General features: G+C 63.6%; 1 protein-coding gene and 1 long non-coding RNA gene across 4 annotated transcripts in view; both read right to left on the reverse strand.

Annotated features, from left to right (window-relative positions):
- The window catches only part of LOC107146302 (solute carrier family 12 member 7), a 35765-nt gene extending 21752 nt beyond the window's left edge, over window positions 1-14013 (reverse strand). The window contains exons 1-9 of one of the 3 annotated variants that reach the window (XM_048813960.1): window positions 13621-13762; window positions 9456-9550; window positions 8887-9009; window positions 6257-6403; window positions 5158-5212; window positions 3610-3740; window positions 1744-1985; window positions 887-1098; window positions 66-233 (exon numbers count right to left, since the gene is read on the reverse strand). In XM_048813960.1, coding sequence (XP_048669917.1) covers window positions 66-233; window positions 887-1098; window positions 1744-1985; window positions 3610-3740; window positions 5158-5212; window positions 6257-6403; window positions 8887-9009; window positions 9456-9550; window positions 13621-13762 — 1315 coding nt within the window. Of the gene's footprint in view, window positions 1-65; window positions 234-886; window positions 1099-1743; window positions 1986-3609; window positions 3741-5157; window positions 5213-6256; window positions 6404-8886; window positions 9010-9455; window positions 9551-13620 lie in introns of all 3 variants that reach the window. The other 2 variants (XM_048813961.1, XM_048813959.1) reach the window with 2 other exon arrangements.
- On the reverse strand, window positions 9557-10126 carry LOC125619946. The gene is made up of 3 exons (XR_007351512.1): window positions 10113-10126; window positions 10068-10080; window positions 9557-9877 (listed from the first exon to the last, which is right to left on the reverse strand). It is a non-coding gene; the product is annotated as an uncharacterized LOC125619946 (long non-coding RNA).
- Window positions 14014-18635: the final 4622 nt, after the last annotated feature.

Here is an 18635-nt window from a genome sequence, read left to right on the forward strand (position 1 = left end):
CCTGGGGGCTCTGCACCGGCGGGGGAGCGCTGCACAGGGAGGGACGGGGAGGACAGGAGGCTCACCCGTCACGGAGGGGAAGTAGATGCCCACAAGCATGGTGAAGTAGGTCATGATGTCCGTGAGGACGTACGGCAGCCCGCTGGCCCGGCTCTCCTCAGACACAGGCACGGACGGCACGCCCTCCTTCTCCACAAATGCCCCCTTGTCCGAGTACGCGCTCCACAGGTTATCTGCAGGAAGAACAGGTCAGGCAAGGATACGTCCTCCGAGATTCTGGAACCCTCTGTCAGGGCTCCTGGGGCCACACAGGCCACCACGGAGGCCTGGGAAGGCTCACACTCTCCCCAGGTCCACCTTTAAAGGAGGATGCCCAGTGGGAACCACATCTGGGAACCCCCTCCCCACACCTCTGAGCCAGGACTCCAGCACTGCAGGACAGCTCACCCATGCCCCAGATGGCACCTCGTCCTGCACCACTAAGTACAGGGAGGACCCAGGCCTGCACAGCGCTGACCAGGCGCTCCAGGGACCCCACTATCTGCAGACCTCCCAGGCAGACCCCAGCTGGGCCAGCACAGGTTCATGCCACCTGCATACACTGTAGGCCCTCCCCACAGGGGAGACTTCATGGCCAGACTTGCCCCTCTGTGCCCCACAAAGCCCCCGCCGAGGCCTGTTCAGAGGGCCACCTCCTAGGGGCTGAGCACAGGCTCCAGCACGGACACATACAGTCCCAGCCAAACACGACAGGGCGGCCGCAGCCCAGTGCCAGGAGCTGGGAGCCCACAGGCTGGTCGGCAGCAGCTGGGGAAGGCTGGCCATCCTGGCCATGTCCACAGGACAGCACCCTGCACCCTTCCCTGGCCGGACCCGCCCTCCTTACCCAGGAGGACCCCGCTGGCCACACCAGGGATGCCCTGGATCTCAGTGACATTGTTCTGCACAAAGTACTCGTCGCAGGAGGCGCTGGGGCTGGAGCTGTTGCAGAAGAGGTTCCAGAGCGCGGTGGTCACCGTGCCGTTGCTGGCGAGGTGCGTCTTGGCACAGGCCTCGAAGCTGCGCTTTGCAAGGGTGCGGTTCCCGAGGAGGCAGACCCTGCACGGGGAGGCAGGCCCCCAGCTCACCACTTCCACTGCTGACTACAGGAGTCTCCCGAGGGCTCTGATGTGCCACAGCCACCATGGCAGCAAGGGCCACACACCAGGGACAGCACCTGCTCCAGCTGCAGCAGCTCAGGACTCTTAGGGGCTGCCCAGCCCAGTGCCAGGGTCCAGTCCAGTCCTGCCCCAGTCCCTACCAGCCCAGGCCCTAGGCCCCACTCGGCCAGCCCACAGGGCCAGTGCTCCACGGATGGGTGGTGGCCCAGCCTACAGGCCCACTTGCTCTCTGACGCTGGCCACCCCCCGCAACCTCCTCCTCCACGAGGGAGACAAGGAAAGGGCCCAACAGGAGGGCCTTCCATGAGGGTGCAGGAAGACTCTGGAGAAGCCCGCTGCCCAGTGGTCCACAGGACTGCCGGCCACCAGTGGTGAGCCGGGCCCGCACCAGCCTCCGTCCCTATGGTGTGCCCAGACCCGCTACCTGCACAGGGACCGGCGGCACCCCAGCTTCCTCCAGGGAAGGAGGGACCGCCCGGGGCCACGCCCAGCCTGGAGAACAGCCGAGGCCTGGGCTGAGGGCAGAGGCTGCAGAACCCGAGGGCCTCCCCCGCCAGGGCCACGGCCAGCGGCCCCCACTCACGGGATGTCGGGCGGGTCGAAGGCTGTCTTGATGACACCGGCATAGATGGCCAGGATGGAGAGCACCACGCAGGCCAGGAAGACCAGGGCCAGCTTGTTGACGTACTTCACGCCCACGAAGACCACCATGGCCATGAGGGCCAGCGTGCAGCTGCCGTACACGCGCATGTTGTTCAGCAGCGCCGCGGCCTCGCTGCCCGCCTCCGTGGCCTGGAAGACGGCCGCGCTGGGGGAGATGTAGGTCTGCAGGGAGCGAGGCAGCTCAGCAAGGCCCGCCGGCCCAGAGGGCCCCCCGTCCAGGACCCCACACAGGGGCTTCGCACAGACCCCTTGGAGCCTCAGAGAAAGCACGTCAGGCACTGAGACACGAGGACCCTGGGGGAGGCCCACTGCACAGATCACAGGCAGTGGACATGGCCCCAGGCCCCATGTCCTTGAGTCACTCCTGACAACTGGGCCAGCCTGCGACCTGTGGTGTTTCCAGGACCAGGATAAGACTGCCCTTCACCTTCCAGAGTGGTCGCCCTGCCCCAGGCCCTCCCTGGCAGACAGGCCAGCGTGGCGAGGGGCAGGGTCCCAGCCACAGCCCTAGGAGAGGCAGGGCAGCTCACTGTCCTGCACTGTGGCTGCTCTAACTGGCTGCAGCCTCCAGAGAGCCACCAGGTGGCCAGCCTGCCACCTGGCAGCCCCACCTGGGACTTGACTAGGACCAGCAGACACTGGCCGGGCAGAGGGCGACAGTCCAGAGCCTAGCTGCCTGGGTATGGCCCAGCACCAACTGGTGCATGAGGAACTTGTTAGAAATGTAACAGTGTCCACTTTATGCTCCGAATACAGCCCTTGCTGCTCGGGCCATCTCAGGGGAAACTCATTACCTTTCTTCCCCATCCCAGGCAGAGTGACCTGTCCCTGAGCACACACCCACCATAGGGATGAAGGCATCCAGACTTGGGGATGGCACCAGAAGATTCAGAAATGACTGTCTCCCAAATTAACAAGTGGATCACACTCCAACAGAGGACACGGGAATGTAGCCCTTGAGTCACCCTTTAACTGCCCCCTGGTCCTGCTGAGGGGCAGAATCACAGCCTCTGGGACAGGAGCCCCCTGTGTCTCTCCTTTGCTAGCAGAGCAATAAACCTTCTTTTCCCTTTTTCTCAAAACCATGTCCTCGTTACTGGATTGGCATCGGGAACAAGGACCCAGCTTTGGGTACCAGCAGCAGTCCCAGGCCCTGGCCCAGACCTGAATCAGAATGTGTGGGAGCCTAGGCTCCGTGTCCCCCCTGTGAGAAGGCAGGAGGGCCTCCTCTGCAGGGAAGCCGCTCAGGCAGAGGCCAGCCCAGCCCCAGCTCTGGGATCCAGCAAGCAGGGGCAGGGCAAGCACTCCAACTCCAACCTGGGGGAAAGCCTTGCACTGAGGATGCCGACCACCAGCCAGCGGCAGCCGCTGAGCAAACACACCGCCCAGAAGGCGCATCCAGAAGCAGGGACCACAGGGGTGGGGCCAGGATCCTGTCAGGGGCCGCGCAGGGGGGTTCCAGGCCTCTCTCCTGAGCGCACAGACCACAAGGCCACACTGCCACCCAGGGCTCAGACGCTCGGGAAGCACCAGGTGCTCCTCACAGAGAGGACGTGAGGGCATCCCGAGGGACACCTGCCACAGCCGAGAGCTGGCACCCAGTGCTCCATCCACAGCCCAAGGCAAGGGGGCAGGGGTCCGGCTCTGGAGGCGTGCAGGGCAGGGCACAGTCAGAGGGGCAGCATGGTGCCAAGGGGGAGGTGTGGATGGTGCCCTTTCAGCAGCATGCAAACCGGTCCCTGGGCGGAATGCCTTGGCAAGGGACCACTGCAAACCGCAGACTCACCAAGAAGATCTCAATGGTGCCCAGGATGTACATGGCGCCTGCAAAGGTGGTGCCCAGGTAGAAGCAGAGACCCACGGCCCCTCCAAACTCAGGCCCCAGTGAGCGGGATATCATGTAGTACGAACCTCCAGCTACAAGCAGCAGAGAGAGCAGCCCATCAGGGAGCGCACCCCTGGGGAGCAGATGGCAAAGCGTGGCCCTGCGGAGGGACATGGCCCAGTCCCACCCTCCAAACTGCAGGGGACCCTGAGCCCTGGTGCCAGCCCTCCTGTGGAAAGAGAATGGCGTGGGTGGCAGTCAAGAGCCACTACACTCAGAGTCCAAGTGGTTCCCACCAAGAGGTCCATGGGACTTTAGTTAAAAAAAGAAATCAGAGAGCCAAGGTCCTTGGGGAGCTGCTTGGTGCGTTCTGCGTCACCCTAAAGAGTCCTCAGGGCCTGCCACCCCTCCCTGGTCTGTCCACCAACAAGTGGGTGGACTCGGACCCTCACACCTCAGCAGGACACCAGGAAGGTCCAGAGCACTCCTGGGGTGCACCCTCCCCACCCCAATCCAGCCCGCACCTCCCTCCCCAGGCAGCACCCCGGCCAGGCCACGGAGCTTTGTGCCTGAGCTGAGCCAGCAGAGGCTGGGAGAGGCCAGAAAGCCAGGGCCCCAGTGCAAAGCGAGCTCAGCTGCCCGCAGAGGGACACGGGGGGCAGCGGGTGGTCACCACCCGGGCTGTGAACTGACGTGCTCGTTAATCATCACGCGTGTGTCCACTAGCACGTCACCATTTATTCATCTGGAGGGGGCATCCTGCTGCCCCTCTAGCTGGGACAAACCTTCGCAGGATGCAGGCCCCAGGCTGCAGGCCTTCCAGACCCCATTCTGCCCACACTCCCTGCAGGGGTGACTACATGGTGACGCAGGGACAAGTGAACAGGTGGGACTCCACGGGCTCAAGTGACAAAGAGAAGCAAGAAGGAACAGGACCAGGCCAGCCCGCACACAGGCGTCCCCACGCCCTGGGCTGGGCCATCTCGCCTGCTTAGTACTACTGCACGCTCAAGAACCATGGTCCACGGCACGTTAAAACTCAGAACCAAAAAGGCCTTGGGCCCATGGTGAGTACCCGCCTCTGTCCAGAGAGCAGAGGCCGAGTCCAGCACCTTCCAAGCCCGCTCCAGCAAGCAGCCAAGACAGCAGCACTCACAGACGCAGCAACACACCTGCCCCGGCCCGGGCAGGGCACTGGAGGTCAGCCACTGTCCGCACACAGGGCAGCATGGCTTCCAGGAGCGCCCAGGCTGCCTCGTGGACACAAAACGCCATCCTCAGTCACAGAGGACAGCAGGCAGGTAGAGGTGTGTCTGCACTGGGGCCCCTGAGAACGGGGCCCAGGTTGTGCCATCCCTGAGCAGCACAATGCCCAGGCCACCGTCAGTCGAAGGGTTAAGGTCCAAGTCACCATCACCATGAAGCAGACAGGACTCGACTTCCATGTGCACGTGGCTCAGGTACCACACTGTGCAAGACTCCTCCAGACCAAGGGCAGGCGCCCCTTACCTGGGACCACACCATTGGTAGCGATGGCACTCATGGAGATGGCGGTCAGCATCGTCTGTAGAGAGACAGGCAGCCTTGGAGGACAACTCCAAGCTGCCCCAGGCACAGACCCTGGGCTGCCTGGGGCCCAGCCACTCACTCCGGGGCTCCTCATCTCAGAGAGACCACTGAGTGACCAGATCAAGAGGCGCAGGCCCTGCCACTGCCTTCTCCTGCCCGCCACAGAGCTTCACCTCGCACGCGCAGGCGGACCTTGGATTGGGACACTGCCCAGCCCTAAAGGCAGGGTCCATCTAGGTGTCCACCTCCTCTAGGGACCCAGACAGGGGTCCACCTATGCCTACTCATGGACACAGGAACACCTCCTCTAGGTGTGTACGCAGGAGGGTACAGGTGGCCCCATCTAGTGCCCACTTCCCCGGGGGGAGCCATGGTGTCCAGTTAGCCAGGGAGGGCCTGCCTCCAGCTACCCGTCCCTGCTGAGGAGAGCCTGTCTCTGGGCACCAGGAGTGACCAGCTGGGAAAGACAGCAAGGTCTGGGGCGGGGGGCGTTAAAGAAGACTCCTGCTCGGCTGTGCTGCGGAGTCCTTCCCAGAGAGGGCACCCCCAGGTCACCCCGTGACTAGAGCAGCTCTTCCTAACCAGAGCAGGGGAGAGGAGCTGGGCTGGAGGGCTGGGCACCCAGAGGACCAACCGGACGAGGCAGCCGTGGTGGCAGAGAAGCAAGCGCAGGGAGGCAGACGCCCTGGCGCCCCACATCTGGCCTGAAGGGGTGACGAGCCTGGGTCCTGGTCCCTACAACGGGGACCTGGAAGGGCCTGAGGCCCTTCTGAACTGGACAGCAACCTTGCAAAACCACAGGTCCTGCTGATGGGGACAGACCCGTGGCATCCTGGCGACACTGGCACGTGACACGGGGGTGGGGGCTGTAAGCTCCCCACAGTGTGCCGGGCAAGGCTCCGTGGGACCATGGCCAGCTTCTCCCAGGACCTCCCGCCCCTGGACAGAGCCCCAGCTGGACGCAGAGGGACCCAGCACCATGAAGGCTCCCGCGGGCCAGGACACCACCCCCAGGCCTCCAGGAAGACCGGCCACTCACGCAGGTGCAGCACAGGGAGACGATGAGGAAGGACTCCAGCACGCCGGCCGCGCCCACGATCCACGTCAGGCGCAGGAAGAGGATGACGCCCAGGATGTTCTGCAGGCAGGGCAGGTAGACGCCGATGAAGGTGCCCATGCGCGGGGCCTGCAAGAGAGCACTGCTGTCCGGGGAGCCCGCCCAGGTGGACTCGTGGTCATGGGGTGGCAGCCATGGGGTGGAAGGGAGCCCCAGGCCCTGTGACCCCAAGGCCCTGGGGGTCCTGGGCGCACGGGAAGCTCTGGTCTGAGAGTAGGAGCCTAGTTCTGAGCCCCGGGATGACCCGGGAGTGAGGCCCCCGCTGGGCTGGGCAGCTGCACATAAGGAAGCCGGGCCAGGGCAGAGCTCGCCCACACCTCCCGCCACAGGCCTGGGTGACAGCATTTGTGGTGCAGGTGACAGAGGTGGTTTCGCTCTGAGCTCTGCAAGTCAAGTGGGCAGAGAAAGGCGTTGGGATTCTCAGCTGGGAAAAAGCAAGAACGGTGTACAATTCCCCAGACACAAGGCCACGGCCGACCCCAGGAAGGCTGACCCAGGGTGTGGATGGCCCACGGACCCTGGACACAGAGCAGCCCTCCAGGCAGAGCCACGCTGGGACAGCTCCAGGTCCTAGCATCCTGGAGCTCGTCCTGTGGCCAGCGCCGGGACCCGCGTCTTCTGGAAGCTCTTTAGTCCTGAAAGGCGCTTGCAGAGGTCCATCGACCAGTCACAGCTCAGGAGATGGACATGCTGAGAAGGTGCCCAGACCGATGGATGGTCCTGGCTGGAAGCCAGTGTCCGCCTCCAAACAAGCTGTGTGCTCGGTGGGGGGGACCAGGGAAGCCCCAGCCCCTCCATCCCGGGACCTCACCGGTCCCCCGAGCAGGGTGACCACCTCAGGACACAGGGGCTCTGCAGAGAAGCACAGGTGGCCCTGTCCTGGCATCGACTGAAACTTAGCCCAGGGACCAGCACCACATCCTCAAGCGCACTGCAGCCAGAGCCGGGTGCCTGGGGCGGGATGGGACGTCCTAGGGCCTGACCTGGGTATCCTGTGCACAGTCCACCAACTAGACACTGGCCCAAGAGCTCGATGGGAGGAGCCGGGCACTTTCCCTGGGGATCAGGCAGGCGCCCTTCCCGCTGAGCGGCTCCACAGAGCGGAGGCTGCGGGCTGCAGGCAGGAGTGTTCAGACCAGGCCCCACACTCCGCACGGGTCAAGGTGTCCCCGACACAGGTTCCAGGAGACAGGATGGGGGACAGACAGGCCTGCGTCCTGAGGCCACTTGCATGTCCCGAGGCAGTGCCGGGGCAGGGACGAAACCCCAGAACACGCTCAGGCACCCATCCCCACCATGACTCCTTCCCCCATACAAAGTCTGTGCCCGGCAGTGGGGCAGGCCCCGGCAGGGGACCGCAGGAGGTGTGGTCCAGAGGCTCCTGAGGACACTGCCCCGTGCCGGTCCCCACAGCCCATAGTCCCACGTCTCAGAATCGCGGTGCTGGTTCTGCCATGTTTATGGTAAGAGGAAGGAAGGGGGACGTCCGGCACTTCGTAAAGGCCTGACTTCCCAGGGCTGTGGAGGCCAAGGTCAGGCTGGACGCTCACGGGGGAGGCATTCAGGATGTGGCTGGGGAGGGCCTCCGGCCGTTGCACACCCTGGGGCCTTGGCCGTCACCCCCACAGGGGGACCACGGGGATGGAAGCACCCAGCTCCTGCCTCTGCAGCCCTCCTGGCACCGCAGACCCCACCCTCCACAGGAAACCGGGCCTTGGTGGGCTGAGAGCGAGGTGGACAGTCTCCGCCCGGCCCGGCTGGGGGAGCCCGTGCCGACCCGGGACGCTGGCTTCTGAGGAGCCTGGGGCTCCTGACCGGTCAAGCCCTCCTGTCCTTGGGAGGTGGGCCTGCTCCAAAGGCTCTGTGTTGGATCTGTTGGCAAGAAGCCGAGGGAAGGGGGATGCGCGGACACCTGCGTGGATCTGGGCCTCTGCCCCAGGGGTCTGCGGCCCTCCCGGGGCCAACCCGCGTCCTGGGCCCAGGGACCTGTCCTCCTGTGGCTCCCACATTCGAAAGACCAGACCCCCCTGGAGCCGTCCCCCACGAGCACCCTCCCTGGGGCTCCACTCTTCCTGAGGAGGGATTCCTAGGGAGAAATCCTCAAGCAATGCATCCTGGGAAAAGGCCATTAGGCTGGGGCAGTGGCTGAGGGGGAACGGTGAGGGCGGAGGGCAGGGGGCAGGGGACAGAGGGCAGAGGATGGGGGCGGAGGGCAGGGGGCAGAAGGGAGAGAGGAGAGGGCAGAAGGCAGTCCTGCAGGACCCTGGGCAGAGGGGAAGAAGGCCACTCCCCTCTGGGCTGCAGTCTGGACAGACTCAGGTGGGAGGGCACAACCTGACCACACCCAGGTGTAGCCCATGTTCTAGGTGTCGGCTGAGCCCGAGGGGAGCGAAGGTGACAGGCACCTGGAGAAAGAAAGGCTGATCTGCCGTGACACTGAGCGCAACACTGAGCGCATCCTGACTAGACACTGCCAGGGCTGCCTGCGGCCAGCGGTCAGCATGGGCAGGGACAAGGCGGCAGGTGCAGGCGGCAGGGCAGCGTGGCGGTACCTTGGCCTCCCTCCGCCGGCTGTCCTCGTCCTCCTCGTGCTCCACCACGCCCTGGCTCAGGTTGGTGTAGTTGGCCAGCTTGTTCAGCAGGGAGGACACCATGGGGTTGCTGTCCATCTCCTCCTGTGAGGTGGGAAGGGCCAGGCACAGGCACGTGAGTCAGGTCCTCCGACACCCCAGGCCAGCAGGCCCCTCTGCCCACCGCTGGTGCCGAGCCACAGGCTGCAAGGAGCCAGAGAGGCCCTGGTGGCCTGCCCAGCAGGCTTGAGTCGGGTCAGCACGGAGTAGGGCCAGGGGACCCCACACCCACGGGGGGGCCAGGGCCCTTGAGATGGTCTGGGCTTGGGGTTCAAAGGGCTCCCAGAGGGCCAGCAGCCCAGACCAGGGGCCCCGGAGGGCACCTGGCATCTGTGTGCTGAGGGCTACATGAAGCCCGGGCAGGGCTGCCCAGCTTCTGCCCACCAGCGTGAAGAGGGGGATGGCTGTGGCCTTGGACCCGTGCCCATGGCCAGCCTGGGACTGCTTTACTTTTGTGGGTGAAAGGCACTGCCCTGAGCACCTAAAGTTACCTCAAAAAGCGCCATGTTCTTCCCTTCCAAGTGACTCTCTCTCTCCAGCTCCACGCTGTTGAGGAAAGGGCTGCTCTCCCTGGGGTTCCCATCTCCTGCAGGAAAGGTCAGCGTCCCTCTCAGAACCACCCTCAGCCCCTCTCAGGGCCAAGGGCGACGTGGGCTATGGCGAACTCTCCTTCTGGCCGCACGTCCACATCCCGAGGTTCCCGGGATGCTCCCCCTCACCCCAGCGTGGTCACAAGGCCGTGCGTCCCCAGCCTCAAGGGTCTCCCGTTTGACCTAGGGTCAGTAAAGTTCTCTCCTTCAACCATCAGAGCTGCTTTCCTGGCCCTCGCTGCTGGCCCACTGCCCTCCCTGGGGTTGGGGGGCTCCTGGCGAGTTCCAGGACTCCTGGTAGGCCCTGACCCCAAGCTCAGAAGCTGGGGGAGGCTGGACCTGTCACCCCCAGCAGAAACTGGATGGGTCAGGACCTCTGGTCACCAGACTGCAGGTGCTGGGAGCCTGAGGTCACAGGCATCCTCAGACCAGAGCACCAGACCCTCTCTGCCTCTGACCTCCAACCCCACAGGCGGTGTCACCAGCCCGGCCCACCCCTGGGGGCTACTGAACAGCACACGCAGGACTCCTGGAAGGGGACGCATCCTGGATTACCACACTCCAGTCACAAGAAATCAGGGCAACCGTCCCCAGGCCATGCCGCGCCCTGCCCAGGACAAACCCCAGTGGCCCGGATGGTGAGAGGCGATCCCGGGCACCCGCTGCCTCCTTGGGTCCCTGGAGTGCGAGACTCCCCGTCCCCGGGGACAAGCACAAGCTTGTGCTGCCAGGTGGTCCTCTAGCCCGAGAACTGCCTCGGGTCCCCACGCACAAGATGGGACCCAAACCACGTGATGACCTCAGCGACCGCCCCTGCCAGGCACACTGTGACCACTTAGGAAACTGGCCGGACTGGACCATGGGAGGGGCTGGGCAGCACTCCTCTAGGACCCCCAGGCCCCTGCGTTCACCTCGTGCCTGGCGGGAAGGTGCAGGGAGGCAGCGTGAGCTGCCGGGGTGGCCCTGAGCATGCAGGGGTGGGAGACCAGGAACAGGTTCAGCAACAGCAGGGGATGCCCCGGGGAGGCTACGCCAGGGCCCAGGACCCTGTGGGGTGCCCACAGAGGCACCCACAGGGAAGGCGGGAGGCTCTGGCTCACCCTGGCAGGCGGGTCCCCAGCTGCCCCCCCCACCAAGCCCAGAGCTCATGCCTGGAGGGGCTCAGACCCAACTGGGACCCTCCAGGGAAGGCCCAGCAGCAGGCCCTGATCTCAGCCCAACCTCCGGGGACTCGGTCACGTCACAGTCCTGGAAGAAAGGGGCTACACGTGGGGGACCCAACTCCAGTGGCTGCAGTGACCCACTGGAAGGCCCTGGGCACTGCAGGAGGCCTCTGTTTAGGGACAGGGGCATGCGGTTGGGCACACAAGGTCATGAGGGTGTCCCGCTGCAAGATGATCACTAGAGCTCCCGGGCAGCGCGGTCTAGCGGTGCACAGAGGAAGCGCATCTCGAGGCTGACCGACCAGAGGTGGCGCCCCCTGGGAGCCCTAGGAACACAAAGACAAAGGGTCCAGGGGGCACCCAGAGGTGAACCACAACTGCAGGGCGGGTCAGCACCTTGCCCCGTGCGCACAGGCCACCCGTTCCTGCCAGGGTATCTGCTTGTCGGGCCCCCACACAGCCCTCAGCTGGACCTGGTCGTGAGGTGCCTCTGTGCTTTTCTGACACACTGGGGACAGACATTTTAAAAACCAGCATCCCACCTGCAGGTGGCTGACCGTCAGTGACTCCTACGCTACAGCCGGAGGGCACACATGCCAGTTTGTCTTCTTGTTTTGACAGCAGCTTTGAGTTTCAGATCCCCTAGATCCTGGCAAATCATACTGGCCTCACAGTGATTCTGTTTGTTCAGAGCACAGCTTGTCACCAGGGACCCCACGGACCTGACCCCGCGGACCTGGCCCACCCTGATGTGTCCAGGCCCACCTTGGCCTTTGTGGCTCAGGAGAGGCCGGACCGAGGCCCCAAGCCCCAGATGTGAGTGATCAAGGCCCTGAGGGCCCAGGCCTCCAAAGAACACAGAGCACCCAGTCCTGAATTTGACACCCAGCCACTCTGAGGCCCAGAAATGTGGCACCTGGTCACATGTCCCAAACACAGGCGGAGCAGGGAAAACCTTGGCAGGGCCAGCATGCCACCGACCAGAGGCCCCACCGGGAATCACCGGGCATCCGCTGCCCTGGGCACCCCAGGCTCCCCTCATCCCTGCCCCAGGGCCCTCAGGATGGCAGAAGAGAACAGGAGGGGAGGTCCTCTGCCAAGAGCTGCCGGCTGGGGCGGGGGCCATAGCCACGCAGGGCCTGCCTGTGATCTAGCCAGGTGCCGCGTGAGGACCCTGCGGGACCTGTGGAGGCTCCTTCCCACTGAGCCCAGCCCCAGGTCACCCCAGGACCTGCACACTCTGCCCGTTCTTCCTGGACTGGCCCAATGGGGACCTCGGGCACAGCTCCAGCCCCCGGACCTCCAGGGAGGTGGGCTATGCCCCACGCCACAGACGAGAACTGAGAACGGGGCTGGTCCTGTGCCAGAGTGAGTGGAAAGTGAGAGAGAACAGGTCTGCAGACCCACACGTGCACACACATGCACATATACACATGCACACGTGCGCACACATGTGCACACACATGCACACACACGAATGCACGCATGCACTTCCATGCATGCCTGTGAGCATGTCCAGGGCTCTGCAGCGTGCTTCCCCTGGAGGTGCTTCTCCACAGGGACTGCCACAGAGTGGACACCAGGCCAGGCCTTGTCTACGCAGCCACAGACCAGGAACAAGATGCATCAGGTGGGCGTGCTTCAGTCGGACACACGGCAGCAGGGCCAGGCCCAAGGGGAGCCAGGCTGGTGGAGCCAGGGCCAGGGGGACTCAGGAGCGAGGAGAGCAGGGCAGTGTGGACACACTCTGGAGGGACACTGGCCTTCCTGCCAAGCCACCTGACCCCCACATGTGATCCACCTCCACAGAAGCCCACAGCACCAGCAGAGATGCCCTCTGCACAGTCCCTGACCACAGCTCTCAGGCAGCTCCCAGCTGCAGCTGCCACGTGCATGACCCACATGTGGGGCCAGGACATCCACAGAGGACAGTGGCCATGTCAGGGAAACACACACACACACACGCACACACATATACGCGCTCTGAAACAAAGGCACTCTGGGAGAAAGATGCCGGACATGCAGAGCCGTGTGCCCCTCCACCTGACACCCCCGAAGGTCCCCAGGACCAGCTGCAGGGACGAGGCTGCCTTCCTCTGGGGAGCGAGCCTCCTCACTCGGCCTGGCTCTCCTCCACCAGGCCAGCTCTATTCTGCACGAGCAGCAGAACCAGGCCTTTCAAGCTGCGCCACCCCGGCTGTCATCCAGGGAGAAGCGTCTTTGAAACGGCATTCATGTCTCATGTGCTCAAATGAAGTTAAAACCAACATGAAAAGGGGACCCCAAGAGGTCAGGACCCAAGCAGGGGTGAGGGGTGCTGCACCCGGAACACAGACAAACCCCGGCTGGTGGCCCAGATGTGATCTTACAGTCCTCAGTTCCTTGTGCACAGAGCGGTGGGTGAGCCACACCACGATGACCTCGTGTGTTGGCAAGGGCGGAGTAGGTCTGAGCTAGCTCTCAGAGCACTGTGGGTAACTGGGCCAGCTTCCACTGTCCAGGGAGCGCAGACCAAGGTGAGCTGGCCATGACGCCACGGCACATGGCAGAGCGACAGAGGTTTTCCACCTCTACACGTGTGCACAGTGTATGTGACCACACACCTGTGTGTACAGCTGCCTAACCCACCGCTGGAGCCAGGCGTGCAGGAGCTACCTGGGCTCAGCTCCCGGAGCCCCTGTGCAGGTAGCCCCTGTGCAGGTAGCCCTGGAGGAGGTGATTCCAGCACTGGTACAGGACATGCGCCCCAAGCCTGAGGACGTGTGTGGTGCGGGGCAGAGGCAGTCCAGAGGCTGGTGCAGCCCACGATGGTCTCCCACCTCCACCCTTCAGAGTTAAGAGGTGCACTGACAGGGAGCTCCCCAAGGTGCATACGAGGGGCACAGGGCAGGGGTCCTCCTCACCTGAGGGACCTGCAAGGTGGGGCTCCTCCTGCAGAACACCAGCCATTCCAGCAGTGAGTGGCAGAAGCAGAACCCACCAGCAACCACCACGGGTTGAGCCAGAACCCTCCATGGCCCCGAGGACAGATGAGAGGCTGGGCATGGACAGTCCACTGTACCTCCTGACGGGTAGGTGACAGGGTAGGGGACACAACTGACATCCCCATCAGATTCAGTTGGGCCCCAGAGGCTCCTGATCTGCCACCCAGGGAAGAGGAGGCATCCTTGGGGGTGTTCTGGCCAGGGACGACACCTGATTCTGACCACAAGCAAGAATCAAGCAAATCCAAACCAAGGGACGTCAGCAAGACCCAAGCCAGCCAGGCACACAGCTGGAAAGACAGGCAGAGTCCCGCAGTGGGCGGCCTTACCAGGCAGCGGGGAGACCTCCGTTGTGGCCATCCCTGGGTCAGGCACCGACACTCTGGAGATTCTCTTTGGTCCTGCTTGTTTCTGGGGACTGCACCTGGGCTTGGTGCGTGCTGGGCAAGCTCTGTGCCACCAAGCTACCTCCCCAGCCTGCTCTAGACATAGAGAAAACGTGCTGTCCTAGGAATACACCTTCCGTACAAGGAGCCTGCTCTCTGCTGCACTCTCCCCAGGTCAGGGAGAAGCGTGGGTGTGGCGGACAGGAGGAGAGAAGGGGCAGGAGGGACCGAGAGCCAACACAGGACAGCATCAACGGGAACCCGGGCACTGGGAGATGGAACTCTGTGCTCCTGCAACTCTTCTCAGAACCAGGCCTAAAGGAGATGCCTGCTGTCGGCCGTGGGGTTCAGTGAGCAGTTCAGGTACCTGCAGGCAGCTGGACCACAGCACACCTGGCAGGACTCGTGGGGCGAGCGCTGAGCCCTCAGCCAGATGCTCTGTCTTAAGACAGCCCTGGCCCCGGGCCCACTGCCCCCATGAAGGGATGGACCCAGGGCCTCAGGTTCTCACTCTGTTGGAGCCAAACCCAGCTCACACCCTTGGACCAAGTCACCAGCTGGCTGGGCTCAGGTTCCTGCCTCCCGGAAGGATGTGGAAGGGTAGGTGGTCTGTAGTCTGTCCTTGCTCTGTCCTCCACCCCAGCTCCGGGTCAGGGCCACCACTGGCCTCTCTGAAGGGCAAAACAGCCCACCTGTGGCTGACCTGAACCACGAGCCACTAGGGCACACACTGCTGCAGGCGTGTAATCCAAGGACACCACCCTTCCTGGGGCCGGGGCTCCTGGGCAGTTACCACACAGCACGCTGGGCACACAGCCTCCTGCAGGGCTCAGACACAGCCCCCGCCTGACACCTCACTTCAAGGTGCACAGCACGAGGCTGAAGCACAGGAACGTGATCAAGCTGGGTGAGCGCCTGGTCATTTATCTACTTTAGAGGATGACCATGAAGGCTGAGAAATCTGGCAAAAATGTAACAGAAAACACCTTACAAGTCCAGGCCAGGGCCAGCCCACAGGGCGCTGCGCGGCAGGCAGGAGGCTCTCTTGAAACAGCACAGTGCAGAAGACGGGAACAGAGCCTCAGAACAACGACACAAACATCGGAATTGGGTAAATCCCTCCAATTTGGGGCAACACTGAACACACTGCGTTTGCACCAACCCTGAGCACTCTCTTGTCCAAGTCCTGAGCCACGACCCACAGCATTCGGCCTGAAAAGAAGGCATTCGACCGGGCACGGGGCCACCTGTCCTCCAGCTACCAGAGGCCGTGAGAGGACGGCCAGTCCCAGCCAGCCCTGGCAACTCTGCAAGACCTGCCTCAAAAGCAGCTAAGAGGGCGGGGTGTGGGTTAGCAGGAGAGCACTTGACTCGCAGGTGCAAGGCCCTGGGCTCGGGCCTCAGCACCCAAAAAGGGAAAAAGCAAAACCAATCCCCTTCCTTTTTTAAAAAAAAGTATCCACTCAGTCACCACGAGCTCGGGTCCTAGGCAGAAAGGAAACACCCACTCCAGAGGCATCTGGGAGACCCGGACAGCAGGTGGACCCAAAGCCGAGGAGGAACACAGCCGCCCCACTCTGCCAGAGTCAAGAGGAAAAAACCCAGATACACCGACCTGGGGCACCTGGGGATTCACCTGCATTTCCACAGACGGACACAAGTCCCCTGGCCTGATCCGCATCGCTGGGCGCCACACTGCCAGGCAGCATGAAGGGCCGCTGGGCTAGGGGTGAATCTGCTCACCTGCAGTGGCCTCAGTGTCCCCTTCCCCATTGGTCAGCACGTCTACGACAAATGGAGGGACCAGAGGACCAGCCTGAACAGAGGAGAGCTGATGCACAGCCGCCAGGAGGGGGGCTGGGAACCTGCCGTGTGCTCTGGGGTGGGCCCCAGGACAGGGCACTCTGCCAGGGTGGCCTCTGCCCACTGAATGACGCAGAGGGATGGCATGCCAAGAGACAGTGGGTGACCGGATGGAGTGTCCTTGACCAAGCACTTCAACTGACACCACTGCCAGCCAGGGAAGCAGCACCTGGACACTGGCTGTCTCCAGGCAGGCTTGAGGACCAGCCCTCCTGGCCAGGTCACTCTGTGAGGACAGGCTGGTATCCATGGGGGTCGGGAGCTCAAGCATGGTGCTGCCGGGAAGTCGCAAGACTGAGCACAACAGCCCCAAACTCATCCCCACGTCCCACCCAGATGAAGAACCCCCCTGGCACAATCCTCACGCACAGGCAACCCTAAGTTCCCCGTCAGAGGCAATGAGCAGCCACCCACCCACCATTCTCAGGGACCCCACCTGAGAGGCACCAAGAGAAAGTCGCAGCCACGTGACCCCACCAGACGCACGTGCAGGGTGCTGGGTTCCCAGGCTGTGCGCCAGGACGGGGTGCACCGTGGGTCACCCTGTCCCTCCTGCCTCGCACTGTGACTGTGCCAGCTGCTCCGTCACTGAGAAACGTGACAAGCAGGGTTTTAAAACAGGATGAACAAAGGAGAGCCGGAACACTGCAGGATGGGGAGGCCACCTGGACAGGGTGGGTCCTGCCAGAGTCCCCAGGGCCACCAGGCTGCAACCAAAGGTACCAACCAGGGGACTTCCCTTCGGGTGCCAGTGTGGGGCCATTTCACCGAGGTGCGTACATCTGTCAAGCTGCCCTGGCTTGTCGCTGCCCCAGGGCCGGCACCTGCAGTGCTAGCACCGGGCAGATCCTGAGGAGCAGCCGAGAGCCTCCGATGGCCCCTGCGGCCTGGCTGGAGGAGCACAGGAAGGCAGCCGGGGGTCAGTTTCGACACAGCCCCTCTGCCCCGCTCACTTCTCACCATCTGCCTGTCGGCCTGCGTAGCCACTTCCCGCAATCAGTCCCTGTGTGTGCACACCAGGGAGAGAACCCGGGTGCTCACCACTGAGCCACATTCCCAGCCCTTTCTATGTTTTATTTTGAGTCAGGGTCTAAGTCTCTTAGGGCCTCAAACTTGAGATCCTTCTGCCTCAGCCTCCAGAGTCACTGGGATTCCTGGGCAGCTTGTCTCTTTAAAGCCCTTAAAACGCATACTGAGTGCTCTTAACAGCTCCTGCAGGAAGTGGCCCCAAATTCCCTTGGCCACCCCAAGGCCCAGCCTGAGCCCTGGGCAGCTGGAGTCGGCCCCCACCCCCTGCCGTATCATCCCTCCCCCGTCCACCCAACACCCAACAGTGGGAACCAGCTACGTCCTGACCGTATCACTCACAGCCCCGTGCCGCTTGCTCAGATAAAGTCAAGGGCTGGGTGGGCGACCACAGGGGCATGAGAGCAGGGCCACTCCATGTGGGGACACCCAGCCGGCCTCTCTGCAGGTGGGCAGGATCAGCAGTACAAGGTGCAGGGACAGCGTGTGCCCACCCGATGCCAGGGACAAGTGTGTGCTCCTCCTCCAAGTCACACAGGGACTGCTGCAGAGCATCAGACGACCCCTTCAACAGGCCTCTCCAGGTCACCAACAGAGCCCTCACCATGGTCACCGGAAGCCAGGGGAGTCTGATGCCTAGATGTCCTGGGAGACCCCGCAGCACCCCCGGGCACACTGCCTCTGGTCAGCAGGTCCAGCAGAGGCCATGGAGCAGACCTAATGGTGCTGTGGGAACGCGCAGGGGCTGCTCCTTCTGCCTTGAGGCTGCTGGGTGTCCGGGGGCTGGAGCCTCACCTCGTCCTCTGCCCTTCCACTGCACCAAGAGGACATCCAGACTGGAAAGCGGACGGCCCTCCTGCACCCACCTGCCCCTCAGACGTTCAGCCCAGGCTGACGCCCACACCCTCCAGGACTGGTGGCAGGCGCATCCCAACGTCGCCGTTTGAGGCCTACCCATGACCTCCCTGTGGAAAGCCACTTGCAGACTCACCCTCACCACCAGAAAGCTGCCCTACCAGGGCGGCTCTGTTCTGCCTGCCCGCGCATCCCACAGCGGCCTCTGGGGTGTGCGCAGCAGGCAGTGGCCCCTCCAGAGGGAGGCCTCAGGCCCTGAGGGGGCTCTCTTTAGACAGAGGTGGCAGGCCCTCTGGCCGGGGAGGGGCGGCCACTCTTCTAGACACATTGGGTGTGGGCAGACCTCCAGGGTTGACAGGCGCACCCAGCGGGCAGACCCCAGACTCACAGTCCTGCCAAGCCCTAAGCAGCCCCGGGGGTCTGCTCTGGGACACCTGCTCAGACCCTCAATTCCCAGCCATGCAGGCCAGGGAAGGACGCCCAGTCAGCAGGGAGACCCCTTCTTGGGTGACCAGCTGCAGCCTGTCCAGGCCTCCTCTGGCTGGACACGGACGCTCCTCCCACCCTCGCTCCTCCGCTGGGTTCAGGCTTTAGCGCTGGTCTCTCAGGATGGCTGAAGGGAGGGGCAGAGAGCTCTCCAAGACATAGCCAGAAACACTCCCTGTGGTCAGTGGCGCGGGCTGGCTAAGGATGCCCAGCGGCCCCCCGCCCCTTCCTGCCACCAAGTGCGGGCAGGAAGTCTGCCTGGCTGGACAGCATTGGAGGCCTGGCGAGGTCACACAGCGGCCTGTCTAGACACAGAGG

The sequence above is a fragment of the Marmota marmota genome, unplaced genomic scaffold (genome assembly GCF_001458135.2).
Source record: "Marmota marmota marmota unplaced genomic scaffold, marMar, whole genome shotgun sequence".
Taxonomy (NCBI): domain Eukaryota; kingdom Metazoa; phylum Chordata; class Mammalia; order Rodentia; family Sciuridae; genus Marmota; species Marmota marmota.